This window comes from Protobothrops mucrosquamatus, unplaced genomic scaffold (assembly GCF_001527695.2).
Source record: "Protobothrops mucrosquamatus isolate PMUCROS unplaced genomic scaffold, P.Mucros_1.0 scaffold70, whole genome shotgun sequence".
NCBI classification, from domain to species: domain Eukaryota; kingdom Metazoa; phylum Chordata; class Lepidosauria; order Squamata; family Viperidae; genus Protobothrops; species Protobothrops mucrosquamatus.
The window spans coordinates 395,151-415,073 of record NW_015386448.1 but is presented as its reverse complement, the minus strand read 5'-3'; the positions used below and the strand labels follow the sequence as shown (position 1 = coordinate 415,073).

The window sequence follows — 19,923 nt, the reverse complement described above, 5'->3', positions numbered from 1 at the left end:
AGCCGTGGATCCAGGAGGACTCCCAAGTTGCGCGCCCTCTCTGAGGGGGCCAGGGTTTCACCCCCTATAGTCAGCGATGGCGTCAGCTGACTATGCCGAGGCGCCGGCAACCACAGCCACTCGGTCTTGGAAGGGTTGAGCCTGAGTCTGTTTCTCCCCATCCAGACCCGTACGGCCTCCAGGCAGCGGGCCATCACGTCAAGGGCATCGTTGGGGTGGCCTGGGGTGGAAATGTACAGCTGAGTGTCATCAGCGTACTGATGGAAGTCCACCCCAAAGCCACGAATGATCTCCCCCAGCGGCTTTACATAAATATTGAACAGAAGGGGAGAGAGGACCGACCCCTGAGGCACCCCACAGGTTAGGGGTCTAGGAGTCGACCTCTGTCCCCCTGCCAATAAGGACTGTGTACGGTCAGTGAGGAAGGAGGAGAACCACCGCATAACGGTGCCTCCCATTCCTAACCCACCGAGACGTCGCAGCATGATACCATAGTCTACGGTATCAAAAGCCGCTGAGAGGTCCAAAAGAACAAGGACAGAGGAATATCCTCTGTCCCGGGCCCTCCAGAGATCATTAACCAACGCGACCAGTGCCGTTTCCGTGCTGTGCCCCAGCCTGAAGCCCGACTGGTATGGGTCCAGATAGACTGTTTCATCCAGGTGCCGAGGGAATTGCTGCGCAACCACACTCTCAACAACCTTCGCCACAAAGCGAAGGTTGGAGACCGGGCGATAATTGGCCAACTCATCTGGGTCCAGGGAAGGCTTCTTGAGGAGGGGCCTCACAACGGCCAATTTAAGGGCCGCAGGGAAGACACCCTCCTGCAAACTGGGTCTCCGTTATTACTTAAAAAGAAAAATAGAAAGCAACCGCTATTTTGCAAGACTGCCAAATCTCACAAGATCTCTGTATTTCTCATGAGATCTCAGAAGCCAGTGCCAAAAACCTGATGGGATTTAGATTATTTTGAAAGCTATTAACAAATGCAGGGTGGGGGAAGATTAAAACTGCACAATGGTGCACACGTTCGAAAAAGCTGATGAACGTTGTGTTCTCAGGAGAACCCTGTTTTGTAATTGGAAGGACTGACAATCCCCATTTATCGCACTAAGATTGCGTTGGAATTACTACTGTACGAAGTCTCCGTTAGCACATACTGTAATTGTTACACTGGCAATTCTCAACCAAAGGAAAGAGCCTCAGAGGATTGTAATTACGCAAGGAGTGTAGACTGCAGAAAACTTGTCTCTGCATCTCGTACTTTGCTGCGTTTTTCCGATTAAATAAGTGAGCGGGCAGATCGACCATCTAGAATTATGGGTACATTTCAATAAAACAGGATCAATATCATTAAGAGCAGCAATACTTGAAAAGAAGATCTGTTTATGGACTCAGGATGTCCAAGTCTAAGAATTAAAAACAGGCCACTGTTTTTAAAACATTGCAAAGAATGTTTTAATATCTGAATTAGAAAAAAAGAAAACACTTCAGCTGACGATCACGGAAACACATATAGATAGTCCTCAACTTACAACAGTTCGTTTAGTGACTGTTCAAAGTTACAATGACACTGGAAAAGTGACTTAGGACTGTTTTTCATGCTTATGACCACTACAGCACACACACCTCCAGTCACGTTAAACAAAATTGGGATGATTGGCAACCAGCTCACATTTATGAGGGCTGCAGTGTCTCCTGGGGTGAAGGGGGTCCCCTTTTACGGCCTTCTGGCAAAGTCAGTGGGGAAGCCAGATTCATTGAACAACCATGTTACTAACTTAACAACTGCAGTGATTCACTTAACAACTGTGGTAAGAAAGGTCAAAAAATGCAGCAAAACCCATTTAACAACTGCCTTGCTTAACGATGGAAATATTGGGCTCAGTTGTGGCCGTACGTTGAGGGCTAGATATAACAGATTAATCAGCAACTGCCATCCCATTTTATTTGGCTGGAACAGGGTGAGGGGCTGGGTGGAAGGCTAAGGATTTTGTTCTACGGCAGGGGTGTCAAACTCAATTTCATGAGGGCCGCATCAGCATTGCGGTTGCCCTGGGGGGGCCAAGTGGGTGTGGCCAGAGTGGGTACGGCCTGCTGGGTGGGCGTGGATGGAGTGGGTGTGGCCTACTGGGTGGGTGTGGCCAGTTCTACATCATTTGCGTCAAGGGTGCCTATGGGGGGCCTGGGCAGGAGTGGGACAGATCTGAGGGTCTCTGCCAGAAGGGGGTGAGACCGGGGCAAGTGCCAAGGCATGGTCCACCGGGGCAAGTGCCAAGATGGCCACCACAAAATTGTACATTGGCTCCCGGCCAGCCTGGGCCAGGGCCAAGGCAGCGGGGGCCGTTCCCTCACTGTTTCCAGGATGGCTTCGCGGGCCACATGAAACAACTTCGCGGGCCGCATCCGGCCCCCGGGCCTTGTGGTTGACATGTCTGTTCTACAGGATTGAGTAAGGCAGTGTTTCTCAACCTTGACAATTTTAAGGCATGTGGACTTCAACTCCCAGAATTCCACAGCCAGCAATGCTGGCTGTGGAATTCTGGGAGTTGAAGTCCACATGCCTTAAAATTGTCAAGGTTGAGAAACACTGGAGTAAGGCCTATAAAAGTCCAGCTACTGACTCCTTCCTTCCACGCTCCATCTGCACAGTGAGAAGTAAAGAGGCATCACAGACCCTAATGGTCTCAAGGGAACCCCCTTGACGGGGGATATAATTACGTCAAGACTTTGCATAAAATTAGACGTGCATTGCCACAAAAACTGCACTGCCCTCTTAAAAGGAGCCCTTGCCGTTTAGTAGGCTCCACTTGCCTTACACAATCAAAGCCCTGCTTCTTTTTGATGTGCACTGCATTAATCAGAAGATTAAAGAAGAAAAAAGCAGATCTAAAGAGGGTTCGTCTTTGATGTACAGAGCACCTTATGTGCCCACTTAAAAACGTACCGTTATGCTGCAGGATTCTCCATCACGTTCAGAACGAAAGTCCACGTTTCCAAGGTGCAGGATGGCAGCGAGTATTTTAAAAATGGTCATCTGATAGGACTCCTTTACTCCTGAAAAACATGATTGATATCCAATTTTCAAGTGCCTGAACAGCAATTGCCAGCAGTCTCGGCGAGCATGACATACGACCAGGGATGCTGGAAGGCGGATTTTCAGCAAAATCTGGACCGTCATAAATTGCCCATCCCGGGACCACAAACATCACAGTTTAGGGGAAAAGGAAGCTGCCTTCTCTTTAACTTGGGGAGGGTGGACCTATACATTTTGGGTGACATGCCAGCATTCACCAACTCCCAACAACAGCTGCAGGCAGTCTTTGAACCGTTCTAAGTTATAACGGCCCTGAAAAAGTGACTTATGACTGGTTTTACGACCATTGTAGCAGCCTCATGCTCACATTATCAAAACTGGGGCGCTTGGCCACTGGCCTGTATTTGTGAGAGTTGCAGAGGCCTGGTGATCACGGGATCACCCTGTGTGATCTTCCCAGTTGACTCCCAACAAGCAAAGTCAATGGGGGAGGCCAGATTCGCTTAACGACCGCACGATTCACTTAACATCTGCAGTGATTCGCTTAACTGTGGCAAAAAAGATCTCGCTGAACAAGTTGTTCAGCAACAGAAACGTGCTTGTAAGCTGAAACTACCTATATTCCCGAATGCACACCCTTTTCTTGCACAATTTTTGGAGGCTGGGGAAGCCATGCAAGAATTGTGTGGGCTCTTACGCAGCCCCTGGAAGACCCACAACAGGGTCTGGGCTCTTGTGCAGTCTTCACCGCCTCCCAAAATGAATTTTACTAATTATTTTTGTCATTATTGATGGTAATGATAGCATCACACATGACTGGGCCGTATTTTTTTTAAATAAATAAATGAAAATGCAAAGAATTATTTCTCTTGTGCTTGGGGCATGTGTGTAAGACACAACAGCAGAGTCAAGATAGGTATTTTGAGCACAAAAGATTCACCATCACTCCTTTAAGTCCTTCTATTCCCATTTTAGCCCCTGAATAGTGACTGGCAACACAAGAAACCACAATGTGAATAAGCAACAAAAAGAAATCATACTCTAGTAAAGGGCCAAGGAAGTGTCTTCACAGAGCATCCAACCACAGGTGTGTGCATACACACTCACACACTTTTTTAAGCACAACACAAATGGTACTAAGAAATTCTATCCTACAAGCAGCACTATGTAAAATTTACTTTCTAACCTCATGCTGCTCCTTACAGTTTCTGCCAATACTGAATACTGAAGATAACTACGTTAAATATTAAATATGTGCAGCTTATCAAGCAAACCAATTATTTAATTAAACTGGTAACCTATAAAAGTCTTAGCAAAGGCCATTGGACAGTATACACAAATGTCTCCAAGGTTTACACCAGGGGTCTTCCAACTTGGCCCTTTTATGACTTGTGGACTTCAACTCCCAGAATTCCTCAGCCAGGCACGCGTGCCTGGCTGAGGAATTCTGGGAGTTGAAGTCCATAAGTCATAAAAGGGCCAAGTTGGAAGACCCCTGGTTTACACTGATGTTTGTCCAACTCGGCAAGTTTAAGATGCATCTGGCTGGGGGATTCTGGGAGTTGAAGTCCACACGTTAAGTTGACAAGTCTAAAAAACTTTACACTGTAGGGTCCTTGATGCTCTCTGAGCTTGGTGGACTGACGATGTTACCCAGTATGGTAATGAGACGTCTGCAAGAAAACCACCAAGCTCAAAGAGCACCAAGGACCCCACAGTTCAACCCTGAGCTACAAATATTCTCTTCTATCGAAACTTAGCAATATTATGAAAAGTTCCTGAAGGGTAACTCTAAATCTTTGTGCAGGATAGCTGTATCGGCCACATGTTCTCCTAGGAAGCAGCCCAACGTGGCACGGAGCCCTTACCAAGCAGGGCGAAGGCTTGCCTCGTCTTCTCAAAATCCTCGGCGTCATCAACTCCTTCAAGGGATGTGTCTCCCCCCAAAGACGTGTAGAAAAAGTCTTTGGCATCCACTAGAAGACAAAGAAGCAAAAGCAAGTTAAGGGGGGAAATGTTGGGCTTACGTCACGTTTCCCACAAAGTCTTGGCTAAGCTTGAAACCTGAGCCCACCAGGCAAGAATCTGTGTGCACAATAAGCACAGGAGAATGATGCATCACACCACATCAGCTCCACCCAGGACCCAGTCGGTCCATTTCTGGTCTTCCATCACGGTCATTTGAGGCAGTTCTTTAAACTCCCATTGGCTCTTCAGTAAACCAAGAGGTGGTGGTGGTGGTTGTTGTTGTTAGTTGCGAAGTCGTGTCCGACCCATCATGACCCCATGGACGTTCCTCCAGGCCTTCCTGTCCTCTACCATCTTCTGGAGTCCATTGACGCTCCCGCCTCCTGCTTCAGGGACTCCATCCAGCCCCCTCCTTCTCTGTCGTCCCCTTCTTCTATTATTGCCCTCCATCTTTCCCATCCTTAGGCTCTTCTCCAGGGAGTCTTTCCTTCTCCTTAGGTGCCAAAGGACTTGAGTTTCCACTTCAGGATCTGGCCTTCTAAAGAGCAGTCGGGGTTGATCTCCTCCAGGACTGACCGGTTGGATCGCCTTGCAGTCCGGGGGACTCGCAGGAGTCTTCTCCAGCACCAGAGTTCAAAGGCCTCACTTCTTTGGCGCTCAGCCTTTCTTAGGGTCCAACTTTCACAGCCATACATGGCAACTGGGAAAACCATGGCCTGGACTGTACACACTTTTGTTGGCAGGGTGATGTCTCTGCTTTTTAGTATGCTGTCTAGATTTGCCATAGCTTTCCTCCCCAGGAGCAAGCGTCTTTTAATTTCTTGGCTGCAGTCCCCCTCTGCGGTGATCTTGGAGCCCAGGAAGATAAAATCTGTCACTACCTCCATTTCTAAAGGATATCAATCCTGACTGTCCTTTGGAAGGACAGATACTGAAGCTGAAGCTCAAATATTTTGGCCAGCAAACGAGGAGACTCATTGGAAAAGACAATGATGCTGGGAAAGATTGAAGGCAAAAAGGAGAAGGGGACGGCTGAGGATGAAATGGATAGATAGTGTCATTGACGCAACAAACAGGCATTTGGGCAAACTCTGGCAGACAGTGGGGGCCTGGAGTACTGTGGTCCCTGGGGTCACAAAGAGTCAGACAGAATTTAGCAAGTAAACAACAACAAATCAGGCTTATCTCTGATTAGTGACAGGCAGAGGCTGCATTAGGAGTGATCTCATCCAGAGCTTTAGAGATCTCTGAGTTTCCGAGATCAACCAGATAGGAGATGGAACTGTCAAGCACCTGTTAATTCCTTCTGGATCCATAGGACAAACCGGTGGGGCCATTTTAAAGGGCCCACTGCCCATGCACAGGTCTAGGGCAGGGGTCTTCAAACTTGGCCCTTTTATGACTTGTGGACTTCAACTCCCAGCGATGCTGGCTGAGGAATTCTGGGAGTTGAAGTCCACAAGTCATAAAAGGGCCAAGTTTGAAGACCCCTGGTCTAGGGCATCCATCTGCAATTTCACAAGGAAGTGCTCTGATTATGGCAGATGTTAATGTTCTGCAACTACAGATCATCTGCTCCAAAGTGAAGACTAGGGCTAGTTTGTGCCCAACTCTGTGTGTCAGGGCCACAATTTCAAGCCACAAGTGCATGGATGCCATGGAGATCATAAACTCACCAGATCCTCCCTTAGAGAATGGAAACAGAAAGCAGGAAAAGCCTGGGGAACTTCAACACCGTTCCTGGGGCGATTTCAAAATTGTCATGTTAGACTGCAGTCTGCTTATTTTGTTTCCTAAAACCAATTCTGCCGCTGTTTGTACAACTTCCTTCTTCCTCTAGAGCAGTGTTTCTCAACCTTGACCATTTTAAGGCATGTGGACTTCAACTCCCAGAATTTCACAGCCAGCTATGCTGGCTGTGAAATTCTGGGAGTTGAAGTCCACATGCCTTAAAATGGTCAAGGTTGAGAAACACTGCTCTAGACACAGTTCTTTTTCTTGGAAATGCTAGGCTCCACAAATTTATTATTTGGAGTTTCAGGAATTATTTGAAGGTAAAAGTAAAATACAACAGAGCTTTTTCATTGGGGAGGCTGAATTCTGGGTACAAAAATAGCCCGCTTACCTAGTGAGAGATCCTTCAGTTCTGGGAGAGCCGCAGAGGCACACAGCTGGTAGAAAATGTGGTAGTTCCGCTCATCGGCTGCCTGAGAGAGAACACTGGTTTACTTGCAGAGAAATGAGCCACAGTTAATTAAATATCACTCAGCCTCATTTCTGGAGAGCTTGTGAGACTGCAAATTAAGGAGCACTTTATTCGCCTATCGCCTTGCAGGTGGTCCTCGCTTTACAACCATTAGTAGGACCTGCAACGGAGTCCCTTTCCTCTTTCTCTAGATTTATTCAGACTCAGATTTCACACACATTTCTTCAAGGTAAGAATGGGTTTTAAATATATATATATATATATATAATCTACAATTAGCTTTGATCTAATTCAGGGGTAGTCAACCTTGGCTCTTTTATGACTCGTGGACTTCAACTCCCAGAATCCCTGAGCCAGCACAGCTGGCTCAGGAATTCTGGGAGTTGAAGTCCACGAGTCATAAAAGAGCCAAGGTTGACTACCCCTGATCTAATTAAACTATGAGATGAGTGTTAAGTAAATGGCAAACAAACTGGCACTGTCCTGATTATGGTTATGGAAGCGTGGGAGGGGGTCCAAAAGCAGGGTCCTTAGAACTGACGAGGGACCGATTGTCTTCATTCCATAGCCGAAGGACGGAGGCTGGAGAAGGGCCCCTTTCCAATTAAGCTTTTATGGATTGTAGGCCTAATACGAGTCTACAGCCTTGGGATTTTCTAGAGGTTTCCGATCCATCAACTAGCCAGAACTGATCCTGCTTAAGTGACTCTGATGACTCAGCGTGTCTCTTCTAATTAGGATCTAAAGGGAGATGTTATGTATGTCACCTTAATCTCAAATGGACAAAGCAGAAACGATGGAGGGATAAAGGTACAAAAACACAACGCTCAAGCCAATATTGGTCCATAGCTACAAATAACTTACCACCACAAATTCTTGACTTACCACCACAAATGATCCCAAATTTTCCTTGCTGAGCAAGACGGCCATTAAGCCAGTTCTGCCCCATTTTGCTATCTTTCTTGCCACAGAAGGCAACTGGGCTTTCTCTCTTTTTCCCCCCCCTTGAAACGTTTCGCTTCTCATCCAAGAAGCTTCTTCAGTTCTGAGTGAAGGACTGGCATTCTTCGGAAGCAAAGAAGCTTCTTGAAGGAGAAGCGAAATGTTTTCAAGTGAAAATCTTTGGGACAACCGTGACCCGGATGACGCAGAGTCTTCATAGACACTTTTCCCCGCCCCGGTTGTTAAGTGAATCACTGCAGTTGTTAAGTTAGTAACATAGTTGTTAAGTGAATCTGGCTCCCTATTCACTAGCTGAGAGGAGGAGATGATGAACAATGATATATATCAATATATCTATATATCTATATATCTGTATCTATCTCTATCTCTATCTCTCTATCTATCTATCTATCTATCTATCTCTCTATCTATCTATCTATCTATCTATCTATCTATCTATCTATCTATCTATCTATCTATCTATCTATCTATCTATCTATCTATCTATCTATCTATCTATCTATCTATATCTATCTCTATACCTATACCTATATCTCTATATATCTATATACCTATATATAAATTATAATATATAAATAATAAATAAATAAATAAATGATAAATAAGCTAACCTGGAATACAACTCTTGATTTCTCAAGCAGGTACGTCCTCATGTTGGCACCAATGATTCGGTATCTTTTATCAAAGCCGATCTGAATGTATTTCCCAAAACGGCTGCTATTGTCATTCCGAGTTGTTTTCGCATTGCCGATTGCCTTGATGAAATTAATAAAATGTTAAAAATATCCTATCTTTTTTTCAACCATATTCATTTATCTCACAGGTATACGTCGTAAGTTAATTGCATATAACTAAAAAAACACATAAAGACAAAGGCCGAGAGAATGAAAGATGGAGATAGCAGCATTTCTTGAAGATGAAGCGCTACACTCTTTAACAAGATCATAAAATATCTTTCAGCCTTCTCCCCTCTACCTGTGGAGCAAAAACCAGCAATGATTGATTTTACAAGCTTGTTTTATTAGAGTGTTAACAATGAAGTCGGCAGCAAAGTAATTATGACAAGATTTTGTTATCATATTTAATTAACACTCTAGATTCTCTAGATCAGCATTTCTACACATATACCGACAGACATAGAATTTTAAGCAACCTTCAATTTCATAACAAATACACTCGTTATAACTAATGCAATAAAGTGTGTATTTACATGAATTTATTTGGAGACAGACTTATGCTACAACAGACTGCAGTTTTCAAGCAAGACACAGAAGTTTACTTCACTCATTCTTTGACTTGTTTGGTTTTGGCCTATTGTGTGGTGTGAATCCAGCCATTGTTGCTGGCGGATCATGGTTTGTGGTGTATTATCTTACATGGACCCAAACAACTGTGTTTTATTCAAAGAATCCCGATTTACCATAATTAGTCTACAGTTTTTGCTGTCTACAGTGTTTGCCTTCTAAGAGAGATCAATGGCAGCTTTCAGTTCTGGATACAGCTTCACTGATTGATTTTTATTTTTTTTTACTACATGTAAAGTTGGGACAAAGCCACATATTTGCTTCTTAATAGCTCAGAATTTGAGATAAACTGATTACGGTAAAGCAATTGACTTGAACTGTGCTTCCAAAGGTATTACTGAAACTGTGCTTAGCAACCGGGCTTGCTAAGTGACCAACAGCTTATATAACAACAGAACTTAGCAGTATGCCTCTAAAAATACTAGCCAAAACTAAAATTAATAACAACAACACACTGGCATAGAAAATAGTGTCTTATATCAAGAATTCACAACTCTGGATCTTAATTTAAGCTTTAATGAAGGCATGGATTTTGGTTTTAAAAGTTGATTAAAAGCAAAAATAATAATAACGCCTTCATGCAGATAATCTTCTGCTCCTATTTTCTACCTTATTGGAGTTTTTGAAATATGAACAGATTTTTTTTATGCAATGTCCACAGACATAGAACAACGTGGTAATAAAAGTCCTTTGACAGATATTAGAAAAGGAGAAGCAAAGCTATTAAATTCTCAAGATATAAATATGTCACTTAGTCTTTTAGTAACGTTCCTTCATAGGAAGGGATCCCAGTAATTGCTGCACTTAAGCACAATGCACTTTTGTGCAGTGGTGGGATTCAAATAGGTGAACAGCCGGTTCTCTGTCTGGATGCCACTTCTGGAAGTCCATTCTGGGTCTGGGCAACAAAAAATTAGCTCCCGGTTCTGCCGAACTGGTGCAAACCAGCTGAATCCCACCACCGCCCTCCTAGTGTTATGTGGGTCAATTGGGGCATTCACACAGCAAACTAAAGCATAACATGTTTTAACATTTGTTTGGGAAAGCCTTATTGTAATGCAGAACCTCGGATCCAGTCACTATCTTTCTGCCTGTGACTAAAACCCTCAAATACTAAAATTCAAGGAAAGAATTTAAGGTAAAGAAGAAAACTAATCGCTACTTACACCGATAGTAAAGAATATTTGTAGCTCAGGGTTGAATTATGGGGTCCTTGGCGCTCTCTGAGATTAATGGATTTCTTGCTGATGTTTCATCACCCAACTAGGTAACATCATCAGTGCTAGAATGGAGGGCGGGTTGCTCTCTGTTTATATATGTTACCCTCAATGTCTGAAATTGGGCATTTTATAGAATGCCTAGGAAATCTATAGAATGCCCAAAATGGGATGTCAAAGTATGAAATGCTTAAGATTTCACACATTTCCTAGACCAGTGGTGGCGAACCTATGGCACTGGTGCCAGAGGTGGCACTCGGAGCCCTCTCTGTGGGCACACGTGCCGTTGCCCCAGCCTCGCCTCCCCCTGTGACCCCCTCCTCTCCAGCAGCCCCCCTGGAGGAGAGTCGCCCCCGAGTGTGGCCCACGCGGAGCAGCGCAGCCAAGGACATGGCAGCCAGGCAGCGTAGACAAGACTCTGCCCTCACACCCCATCGTGCACAGTTGATGCTGTGGGGCGCGGGCAGAGGGCGTGGCCGCAATGGTGCTGCTGGGCTGCCTGGGCGATCTGCGGCCGGCCCTGGAGGCGGTGAGTGGCCCTGTGGGCAGGTGGGGGGGCGGAGCAGGGGTGGGGCCAGTTTTTGGGCACTCGGTCTCTAAAAGGTTCCCCGTCATTGTTCTAAGTCTTTAAAGCTCAGCCCCTGAAAGAGGCGGATGGGGAGGGTTTGGGCAGCTTTTTCAAAGAGGGAGAAATATGTTTCGTTTCTGAGAAATCTTTCTGATGTTCCTCTCGGTCAGTCCTGCGGCTGCAGCTTACGCAGCAGCAGTATTAAGGGCTGCCCTGTAGAGTTCATTATGGTCGCCCAAAGGTTTTACTTTTCACCTCAAAAATCAAACCCTGGTACGGAAATAAAATGAAATTCAATTAAGATACTCATCACCGAGCATTAGGGCCGTGTTGGCCTCGCCGGCTCACACCACCGTTTAATTTTAATTGATTGGCTGCCCTGAGGCCTTTGCACATCTCTGACCCGATTTCGGAAACTGCCTGCGTCAGCCCAGCCGAAGGACGGGGAGGGCGAGCGAGCTGAAAGGCGGCCCCGAGGGAGAAGACACGGAAGGAGACTATTCGTAGCTCAGGGCTGACGTGAGGGTCCTGGGCGCTCTCTGAGCTGGCTTGTTTTCCTGCAGACGTTTCATGACCCAACTAGGTAGCCTCATCAGGGCTCGTCACAAGCTCAGAGAGCACCAAGGACCCCACACAGAAAACATTTACACAGAGGGCTGAAAACTCTCACAAATCTGCTAAGACGTCTGAAAAATACCCCCTGGTAATATTGACTGACATTCCATTAGAGCAGGGGTCTTCCAACTGGGCCCTTTTATGACTTGTGGACTTCAACTCCCAGAACTCCTCAGCCAGGCAGAGCATCCAACCACAGGCGTGTGCATACACACTCACACACTTTTTTAAGCACAACACAAATGGTACTAAGAAATTCTACCCTACAAGCAGCACTACCTAAGATCTACTTTCTCACCTCATGCTGCTCCTTACAGTTTCTGCCAATACTGAATACTGAAGATAACTACGTTAAATATTAAATATGTGCAGCTTATCAAGCAAACCAATTACTTAATTAAACTGGTAACCTATAAAAGTCTTAGCAAAGGCCATTGGACAGTATACACAAATGTCTCCAAGGTTTACACCAGGGGTCTTCCAACTTGGCCCTTTTATGACTTGTGGACTTCAACTCCCAGAATTCCTCAGCCAGGCACACGTGCCTGGCTGAGGAATTCTGGGAGTTGAAGTCCACAAGTCATAAAAGGGCCAAGTTTGAAGACCCCTGCATTAGAAGGGGCGTTGTCTTACCTGAACGCCTTTTCTCAGCACAGAGATGGAGAATCCACCATTGGGTAGTAGACTGTATTCCTGCCCAATCAGATCAAGTCAGCCAAAGTTGCCAGGCCGTCCTGGACCGTTGATCTTTGACGCGAGCGTAGCCATTGACTGACAGCAAGACGTTGTGGCTCACCAAACTAACTGACCCTATGCTTATACAAAAATGTACAAGGGAGGGAGGTGGATTCTCCATCTCTGTGCTGAGAAAAGGCGTTCAGGTAAGACAACGCCCCTTCTCCAGCACTTGAGATGGAGAATCCACCATTGGGACATACCAAAGCCTACTGTCCCTGAGGGTGGGTAGTAGACTGGTCCCGAGTGGCACTTTGGGATAAAACCTGTTGGAGAACCCTCCTTCCGAATGAAGCCTCAGCCGAGGCAAACTTGTCAATTTTATAGTGCCTAATGAAAGGAGATGGCGAAGCCCAAGTTGCTGCCTTGCAAACTTCCTCGATGGAAGCCTGAGTGGCCCATGCCGCCGAAGTAGCCGCACTTCATGTGGAATGGGCGGTCACACCCCGCAGAACCGGCAACGACTCAGCTTTGTAAGCTCCGGCGATGCATGCCTTTATCCATCTCCCCACAGTGGAAGAGGACACTTTCCGACCTTTGGTAGATGCGTGGAAAGATACAAAGAGGGCTTCCGATTTCCGGAACTCCGCAGTCCGTGAAATATAATATTTCAGGGCTCTGCGGACATCCAAACAATGCCATTGACCCTCCAACCCATGCGACGGGTTGGAACAGAAATCAGGCAGCACTAACTCCTGTGACCTATGGAATATGGAATTAACCTTCGGAACAAAGGTAGGGTCTAATCGAAGAATAACGCTATCCTGTTGGAAAATACACAAGTCCTCCCTCACTGAAAGTGCTGCCAGTTCTGAAATACGACGAGCAGATGTGATAGCTACCAGGAAGGCCACTTTATGGGACAGAGAACAAATGTCACATGTCCTGAGGGGCTCAAATGGAGACTTAGTGATAGCCTGAAGTACCCTTGACAACTCCCAGGAGGGGTATCTGTGTACCACAGGAGGATTTTTGTTGGAGGCTCCCTTAAGGAACGACCTTATCAAGGGGTGATGACCCAGTGATTCAGCAGATTCGCATGAGAAGATCATAGACAAGGCAGCGACTTGCCTGCGAAGGGTATTGGGGGCTAAACCTTTGTCCAAACCATCCAATAAATAATCCAGAATAATTGGAACAGTAAGTGCCGCAAGTGATAACTTCCGCCCCGAACACCAGGATTGAAAATTTTTCCACGTGGCCTCATAAATGCGGTTCGTGGACGGACGGCGCGATGCCTGAATAATATTTATAACCCCTTGTGAGCAGCTCTCCCCAGCTAAGATCGAGCGCTCAAGTGCCAGACGGCTAACTGGAGCCACTGGGGCTCGGGATGGAGAATGGGACCCTAGGAGAGGGAAATCTGATCCGACGGAATCCGCCATGGTTCGCTGATTGAAAGATTCACCAGATCTGCAAACCAAGGCCTCCGTGGCCAAAAGGGGGCCACCAGGAGAACCTCCGCTCGCTCCTGAAGAATCTTGCGGATTACCGCTGGCAGAATTGGCAGAGGGGGAAACGCGTAAAGCAAGCCCTGCGGCCAAGGACTCCGAAGGGCATCCGTCCGTTCCGCCCCCACCGTCGGAAAACGGGCGAAAAAACGCTGAAGATGGGCATTGCACTGGGACGCGAAGAGGTCCACTAGAGGAAGACCGAAACGGTGGCAAATTTCTTTGAAATTCTCGGGTGGAGTCTCCACTCCGCGTGATCTATCGTCGATCTGCTCAGAAGATCGGCCTGTGTGTTTGCCACCCCCGAAATATGGTCTGCCATGATAGATGCCAGATTGCGTTCCACCCAGAGACCCAATGAAAGAGCTTCGGACATCAGGCTCCGAGATCGGGTTCCCCCTTGTCGATTTATATGTGCCTTGGCTGCCACATTGTCCGTGAGGACCAGAACGTGGCGAAAATGTCGAAGCGCTAGATGGATGGCCCTCAACTCTAGCCAATTTATATTGTGCCGCAGATCTGATGCGGACCAACGGCCCTGTACCCAGTGAGACTGAATGTGAGCCCCCCAACCGAACAGGCTGGCGTCGGTCGTGAGAACAATCCTGTCTGGTTCCTTGAAACACAACCCCTTGAGAACGGCTGGTGACAGCCACCAGCTTAGGGAACGTAGTACGTGGTGAGGAAGAACCACTCTGTTGAGGGAAGCACTGAGGTTCCGCCTCTGGAAGGGAAGCATGAACCTTTGTAGTTCCCTGGCATGGAGCTTTGACCATGGCACTATTGCTATAGCTGAAATCATCTTCCCTAACAATTGGGAGAGACTGACCAGCGTCGCCGACCGACTGCTGCGAAGTCGAAGAATCGACTCCCGTATGCCGTCCCTGCGATCTTGAGAGAGGTACACCCGGCATTCCAAGGTGTCTATGACAGCTCCCAGGTGTAAGAGCCTTGTTGTGGGAATTAAGTGGCTCTTTTGAAAATTTGGGGGGTAGGAGACAAATTCCAAATGTAGACCGTGACGGATCGTGTTGATTACCCACGTATCCGTGGTGGTAGTCTCCCAACGGTGGGCGAACAGGGAGAGTCTGCCCCCTATGGGAGGTGTCGTTGAAGACACCTGGAATGGCGGAAAGGTCTATTGTTCCCCCGAAAGGGCCGTTTCCCCTGAGGTTGTTGTCTGGGACCGGGATTTTGTCTGTCAGGCTGCCTATCTTGCCTGTCCTGCCTTGGCGGGAAGGAGCGAAAAGGCTGTGAATAAGCGTATCTTACCCCCCCCCGAAAGGACTGCTTTCTTTGAAAGTAACCAGCCCTCTTGTTTGGACGTTTGAGTAGGTCTTTGAGGACCTTGCGTTTGTCCTTGTTCTCTGTTAAATATGGATTCAGAGAATCCCCAAACAATTTAGAACCCTGATAGGGAGCCGCTGCCAATTTCCATTTGGATTTGGCATCCGCTTGCCAATTTTTCAGCCAGAGCATACGTCTTCCAGTGATGTTGGACGCCATAGCCCTGGAAGAAAACCTAGCGGCCTGCAAGGATGCGTCCGACGCATATTCAGTGGCTGCCACCATTTTGCTGAGATCCAAGTGCGTGCGGACATCCTCCGCTGGAATCCGGGCTTGGAGTTCCCGGAGCCAGGTGAGGGCGGCCCTGGTGAAGAAAGAGGCCGAAGTTGCGGTCCTGATCGCCCAGGCAGCTGCCTGGTGCGTTCTCTTGTAGGTGGACCCGCACTTGCGATCCTCAGCCTTAAGGGCCTCTGAAAACTCACCGGATATGGCCGTGGCCGATACCAGGGGCCCTAAGGGTTCGTCCACCTCCGGAATTTTTAATGCTTCCTCCAGCTCCTTGGCAACATTATACAGTTTCTTATCTGTGTTATCTGGTAAGGGAAGTGACGCCGGAGAGGACCACTGCTTCTTGATTGCGGTCAGAAACAGGGAAGGACAGGGAATACGGTGTTGTGTTGCGACAGGTTCAACGTAAACTGGAGCCGCCTCCAGATCTGGAAGAGCGGGAGCCTCAGTTGATGAGGATCCCTGTCCTAGATGAGCCATAGACGTGGCCTTACGCAGGATGGTGACAAAAAAGGCAGGGTTAAATAAGCCCGTAAATGCAGGAGCCTCTGGAGGAACGTCTTCCTCCTCTGACATTAGAATTTCCTGACCAGGGGGAGGTTGGTTGAGGTATGAGTCCTCAGAAACAACAGACCCAGAAGGAGAAGATGGAACATAATGAGCCTCCACCTCAGGTTGGGAAAGAGGGGTTGGAAGGGAAGAGATTGGCCTAGCCGCCCTGGCCCTGGTGTCAAGGGCATGGTCGACTGCTTGTTTAATTAATAGCGCCAGACGCTCTTTTGAAAGAAAGGGAATCGGTTCAGCTGGGCAGAGCCCCGCCGCAGTAGGTGTAAAAGTGGCCTCAGGACTCCCCTGCGCTACCCTAGACGTGGAGGGTTGGGGAGCTGGGGGAACCTGCTCCAATCTGCCCTGTGCGGGGGAAGGGAAGCAATCCCCACTCGACCAAACACCCCTGGGAGAAGTTGACACCCCTAGGGGTAATTCCAAGTTTAATCCCGCAGACCCATGAGTCTCCAGCCTAGCTCTCTTCTGTGCTTTGGAGAACTCCTTTTCCAAGGCTTGGTGCCTCCTGGTAGCTTGTTTATCAGTCTGTTTAGACGTTTTGGTGGTAGAACGGCTCTTATGGGTCGCTTTACCAGTGCCTTCCGGACCAGGAGTACCTGATGAGGAAGGCGGGGCACTCATTGAGGAAAGAGAAGTTTCCTCCATTTTCCGATAACACTGAAACACAATAGGGGGTTTCTGTTATCAGGAAAATGTCAAACACTGGGTAAGGACAGACGGACTACAGGGACGCCTGGAACCCAGGTATAATCCCGGTTGGATAAGGACAGGTACACTGCTGGGGCACCTGGAATCCAAGGGAGAAACCACATACGAATAAGGACAGACACTCTATAAGGGGAGCCTGGAATTCGTACTGAAAATACTGTGGATAAGAACAGACACGCTGATGGGGAGTCTGGAATCCCAGTACAGTGCCAATTAATCTGTGCCAATTAATCAATTCCAAATGAAGGACCAGGAGACACCAAATTTGAGTCCAATGAGCCAATTGTAACCAGAAGTTTTTTGGGCCAAGAATAAAGGAAGGGATCTGCCTCTATATGCAGAAAAGAAGAGCACAAAATGGCGGCCTCACTAAAATGGCGGCCTACCTTACTACAGAAAAATGGTAACCCAGTATTACCACCCTTGGCAGAAAGGAAAACTTGATTGCCAATTGGAAATTATGCAAGAGCCCTAACTAGCTTAATTCCGTTCACCAAATAATTATTATGAGTGTATATCCAGGTTAATTTGTTTCACTGAACAAGTAATCCAATTTTTGTAGAGCAAACTGTGGTCTCAAAATGGCCACCGCGGCCTATTCAAGGACCACGAGACTCAAGATGGCGCCTCCCCGACGCCAGCAGGGCTGGGGAAATAATTTCCCCCCCTCCCCGCACTCCCTGGAGCCTCCGTTCGCCAGTGATCGAGGAAAAAAGGGAATGGAGCAAATGAACATTTCCCTATCCTCCGAACAGCAGTCCGATCGCCGATCGAAGCAGAGGCTGAACGCGCGCGCGCGCACCTCCGCACTTTTCTAGACGAAAAGGAAGGGAAAAAACCAACCGGGCTACGGGCTGCAGCCGCAGCTCCGTGCAGAAATTTAGTTTAGGAAGTGACCCAAGGGTCTCCACCCCCCTCCTCTCCGGTTTGATCCACACAGCCGAATCCACGGAGCCACAGCCGCAAGCTCCGTGAGGCCTGTGTACTTGGAGACCAACAGCCGTAGGCCTCCTACTGGGCTAAACGGAACGAGCCGATCAACGGAGAAACTTTTCTCCCCCCCCCCCGGGGCTTTTCTCCACCGTTCAGCAGCCTACGGAGCCACAGCCGCAAGCTCCGTGAGGCTTGTGGTATGAGGAGACCAACAGCCGTTGGTCTCCTGTCGGGAGAATAGCAAAAAAACCTCCGATTCACTGCTAGGCCCAACCCAAAGCGAAATTAGAGTTGAGGCTAACAGCCGTTAGCCTCTTGTGAATCCCTGCAGGGAATTTGATAGGGGAAAAATTCCAAATTGATGGCAAGCACTAATTAAATTTAGAAACTGGGAGAGGGAATGGAAAATCCACCATTGACTGTACCTGCCTAGAGCCAAACTTGCAACGTCTGTCCTGGGCAAGATCAAGTCAAAGACTGGAGATCAACGGTCCAGGACGGGCGTGGCAACTTTGGCTGACTTGATCTGATTGGGCAGGAATACAGTCTACTACCCAATGGTGGATTCTCCATCTCAAGTGCTAGAGAAGCTACAAAATACTGTATGCTCATTGTGAGATACACCTCCACACTTTGAGCCACAGTACCAAAATTTGCTCTTTCCATTGTCTGATCAATGTCCTTTTAAATTACAAACCCTGGGCTCACTGGAACTCAGTCCCTCTGGAACTGGAGCTCTGCAGTGCATGCAGTCTGAACCCCTTTCCAAAGGCTAGAGACCAGGAGGTTGTGAGTTCCAGTCCTGCCTCAGGCATGAAAACCAACTGGATGACTTTGAGCCAGTCACTCTCTCTTAGCCCAACCCACCTCACAGTGTAGTTGTGGTGGGGATGAGAGGAGGAGGAGCTGAATATGCTGAATATGTCTGCTGCCTTGCGTTATTTGCAAAATAATAAAGAAGGGGATACACATACACACACACATACATGCATGCATACAGAAATGCTTTAGAACATGGGTGTCCAACTTGGCAGACATCAAGTTGAGGGAGGTTGACTTGCACTGGGGAAAGGCAGCCTAAATATTAGATTGTTGTTGTTAGTTGCGAAGTCGTGTCCGACCCATCGCGACCCCATGGACCACGTTCCTCCAGGCCTTCCTGTCCTCTCCCATCTTCTGGAGTTCATTTAAGCTCATGCCTATTGCTTCAGGGACTCCATCCAGCCACCTCATTCTCCGTCGTCCCCTTCTTCTCTTGCCCTCCATCTTTCCCAGCATCAGGCTCTTCTCCAGGGAGTCCTTCCTTCTCATGAGGTGGCCAAAGGACTTGAGTTTCCACTTCAGGATCTGGCCTTCTAAGGAGCAGTCAGGGTTGATTTCCTCTAGGATCGACCGGTTTGACCGCCTTGCAGTCCAGGGGACTGGCAGGAGTCTTCTCCGGCACCAGAGTTCAAAGGCCTCCATTCTTTGGCACTCAGCCTTTCTTATGGTCAAATATTAGATACTGGAGCTCAAATGCTTTGTCCACTTAATGAGAAGGGAGGACTCACTGGAAAAAATCCTGATGATGTTGGGAAAGGGTGAAGGCCAAAAGGAGAAGCAGGTGGTCAAATAGAGTATAGGTCCTCCTGCTTGAGCAGGAGGGGTGGACTAGAAGACCTCCAAGGTCCCATCCAACTCTATCCTATTCTAAAAAAGAGTCATTGACGCATTCTCTCCTAAAGCTGGGCTTCCGGACCGCCCCCCCTCGCCGCAGGGAGACGGAACCGCCTAGATGGTTCCGTCCCAGGCGACTGATGGACCCTGAGAGGTTCCTGATGGAGCTTGGGCCATATCCGGAGGATCTGGTCCACGACTCGGCGGAAAATCAGGCGGCGGCTTGGGAGACAACTGCCGCCGCAGCATTGGACCGAGTCGCGCCTTTGCGGCCTCTGACCCGACGTGGATCTCGACCATCCCCTTGGTTTACCGAGGGGCTGAGAGAGATGAAACGTCGGAAAAGACGCCTAGAGAGCAGTTGGAGGGACAGCCGAACCGAATCCGCTCGAACACAGGTAAAGATACATCTTAGATCTTACC

At 47.8% G+C, this 19,923-nt stretch overlaps 1 protein-coding gene across 1 annotated transcript in view; it reads right to left on the bottom strand.

Moving 5' to 3' along the window:
• Positions 1–19,923, bottom strand: part of MYO5B (myosin VB) — a 177,996-nt gene that overhangs the window by 136,703 nt on the left and 21,370 nt on the right. Inside the window, exons 3-6 of the mRNA XM_029283377.1 lie at positions 8,786–8,929; positions 7,131–7,212; positions 4,906–5,013; positions 2,948–3,057 (exon numbers count right to left, since the gene is read on the bottom strand). Of these exons, the coding sequence (XP_029139210.1) occupies positions 2,948–3,057; positions 4,906–5,013; positions 7,131–7,212; positions 8,786–8,929 (444 nt within the window). The remainder of the gene's footprint in view (positions 1–2,947; positions 3,058–4,905; positions 5,014–7,130; positions 7,213–8,785; positions 8,930–19,923) is intronic.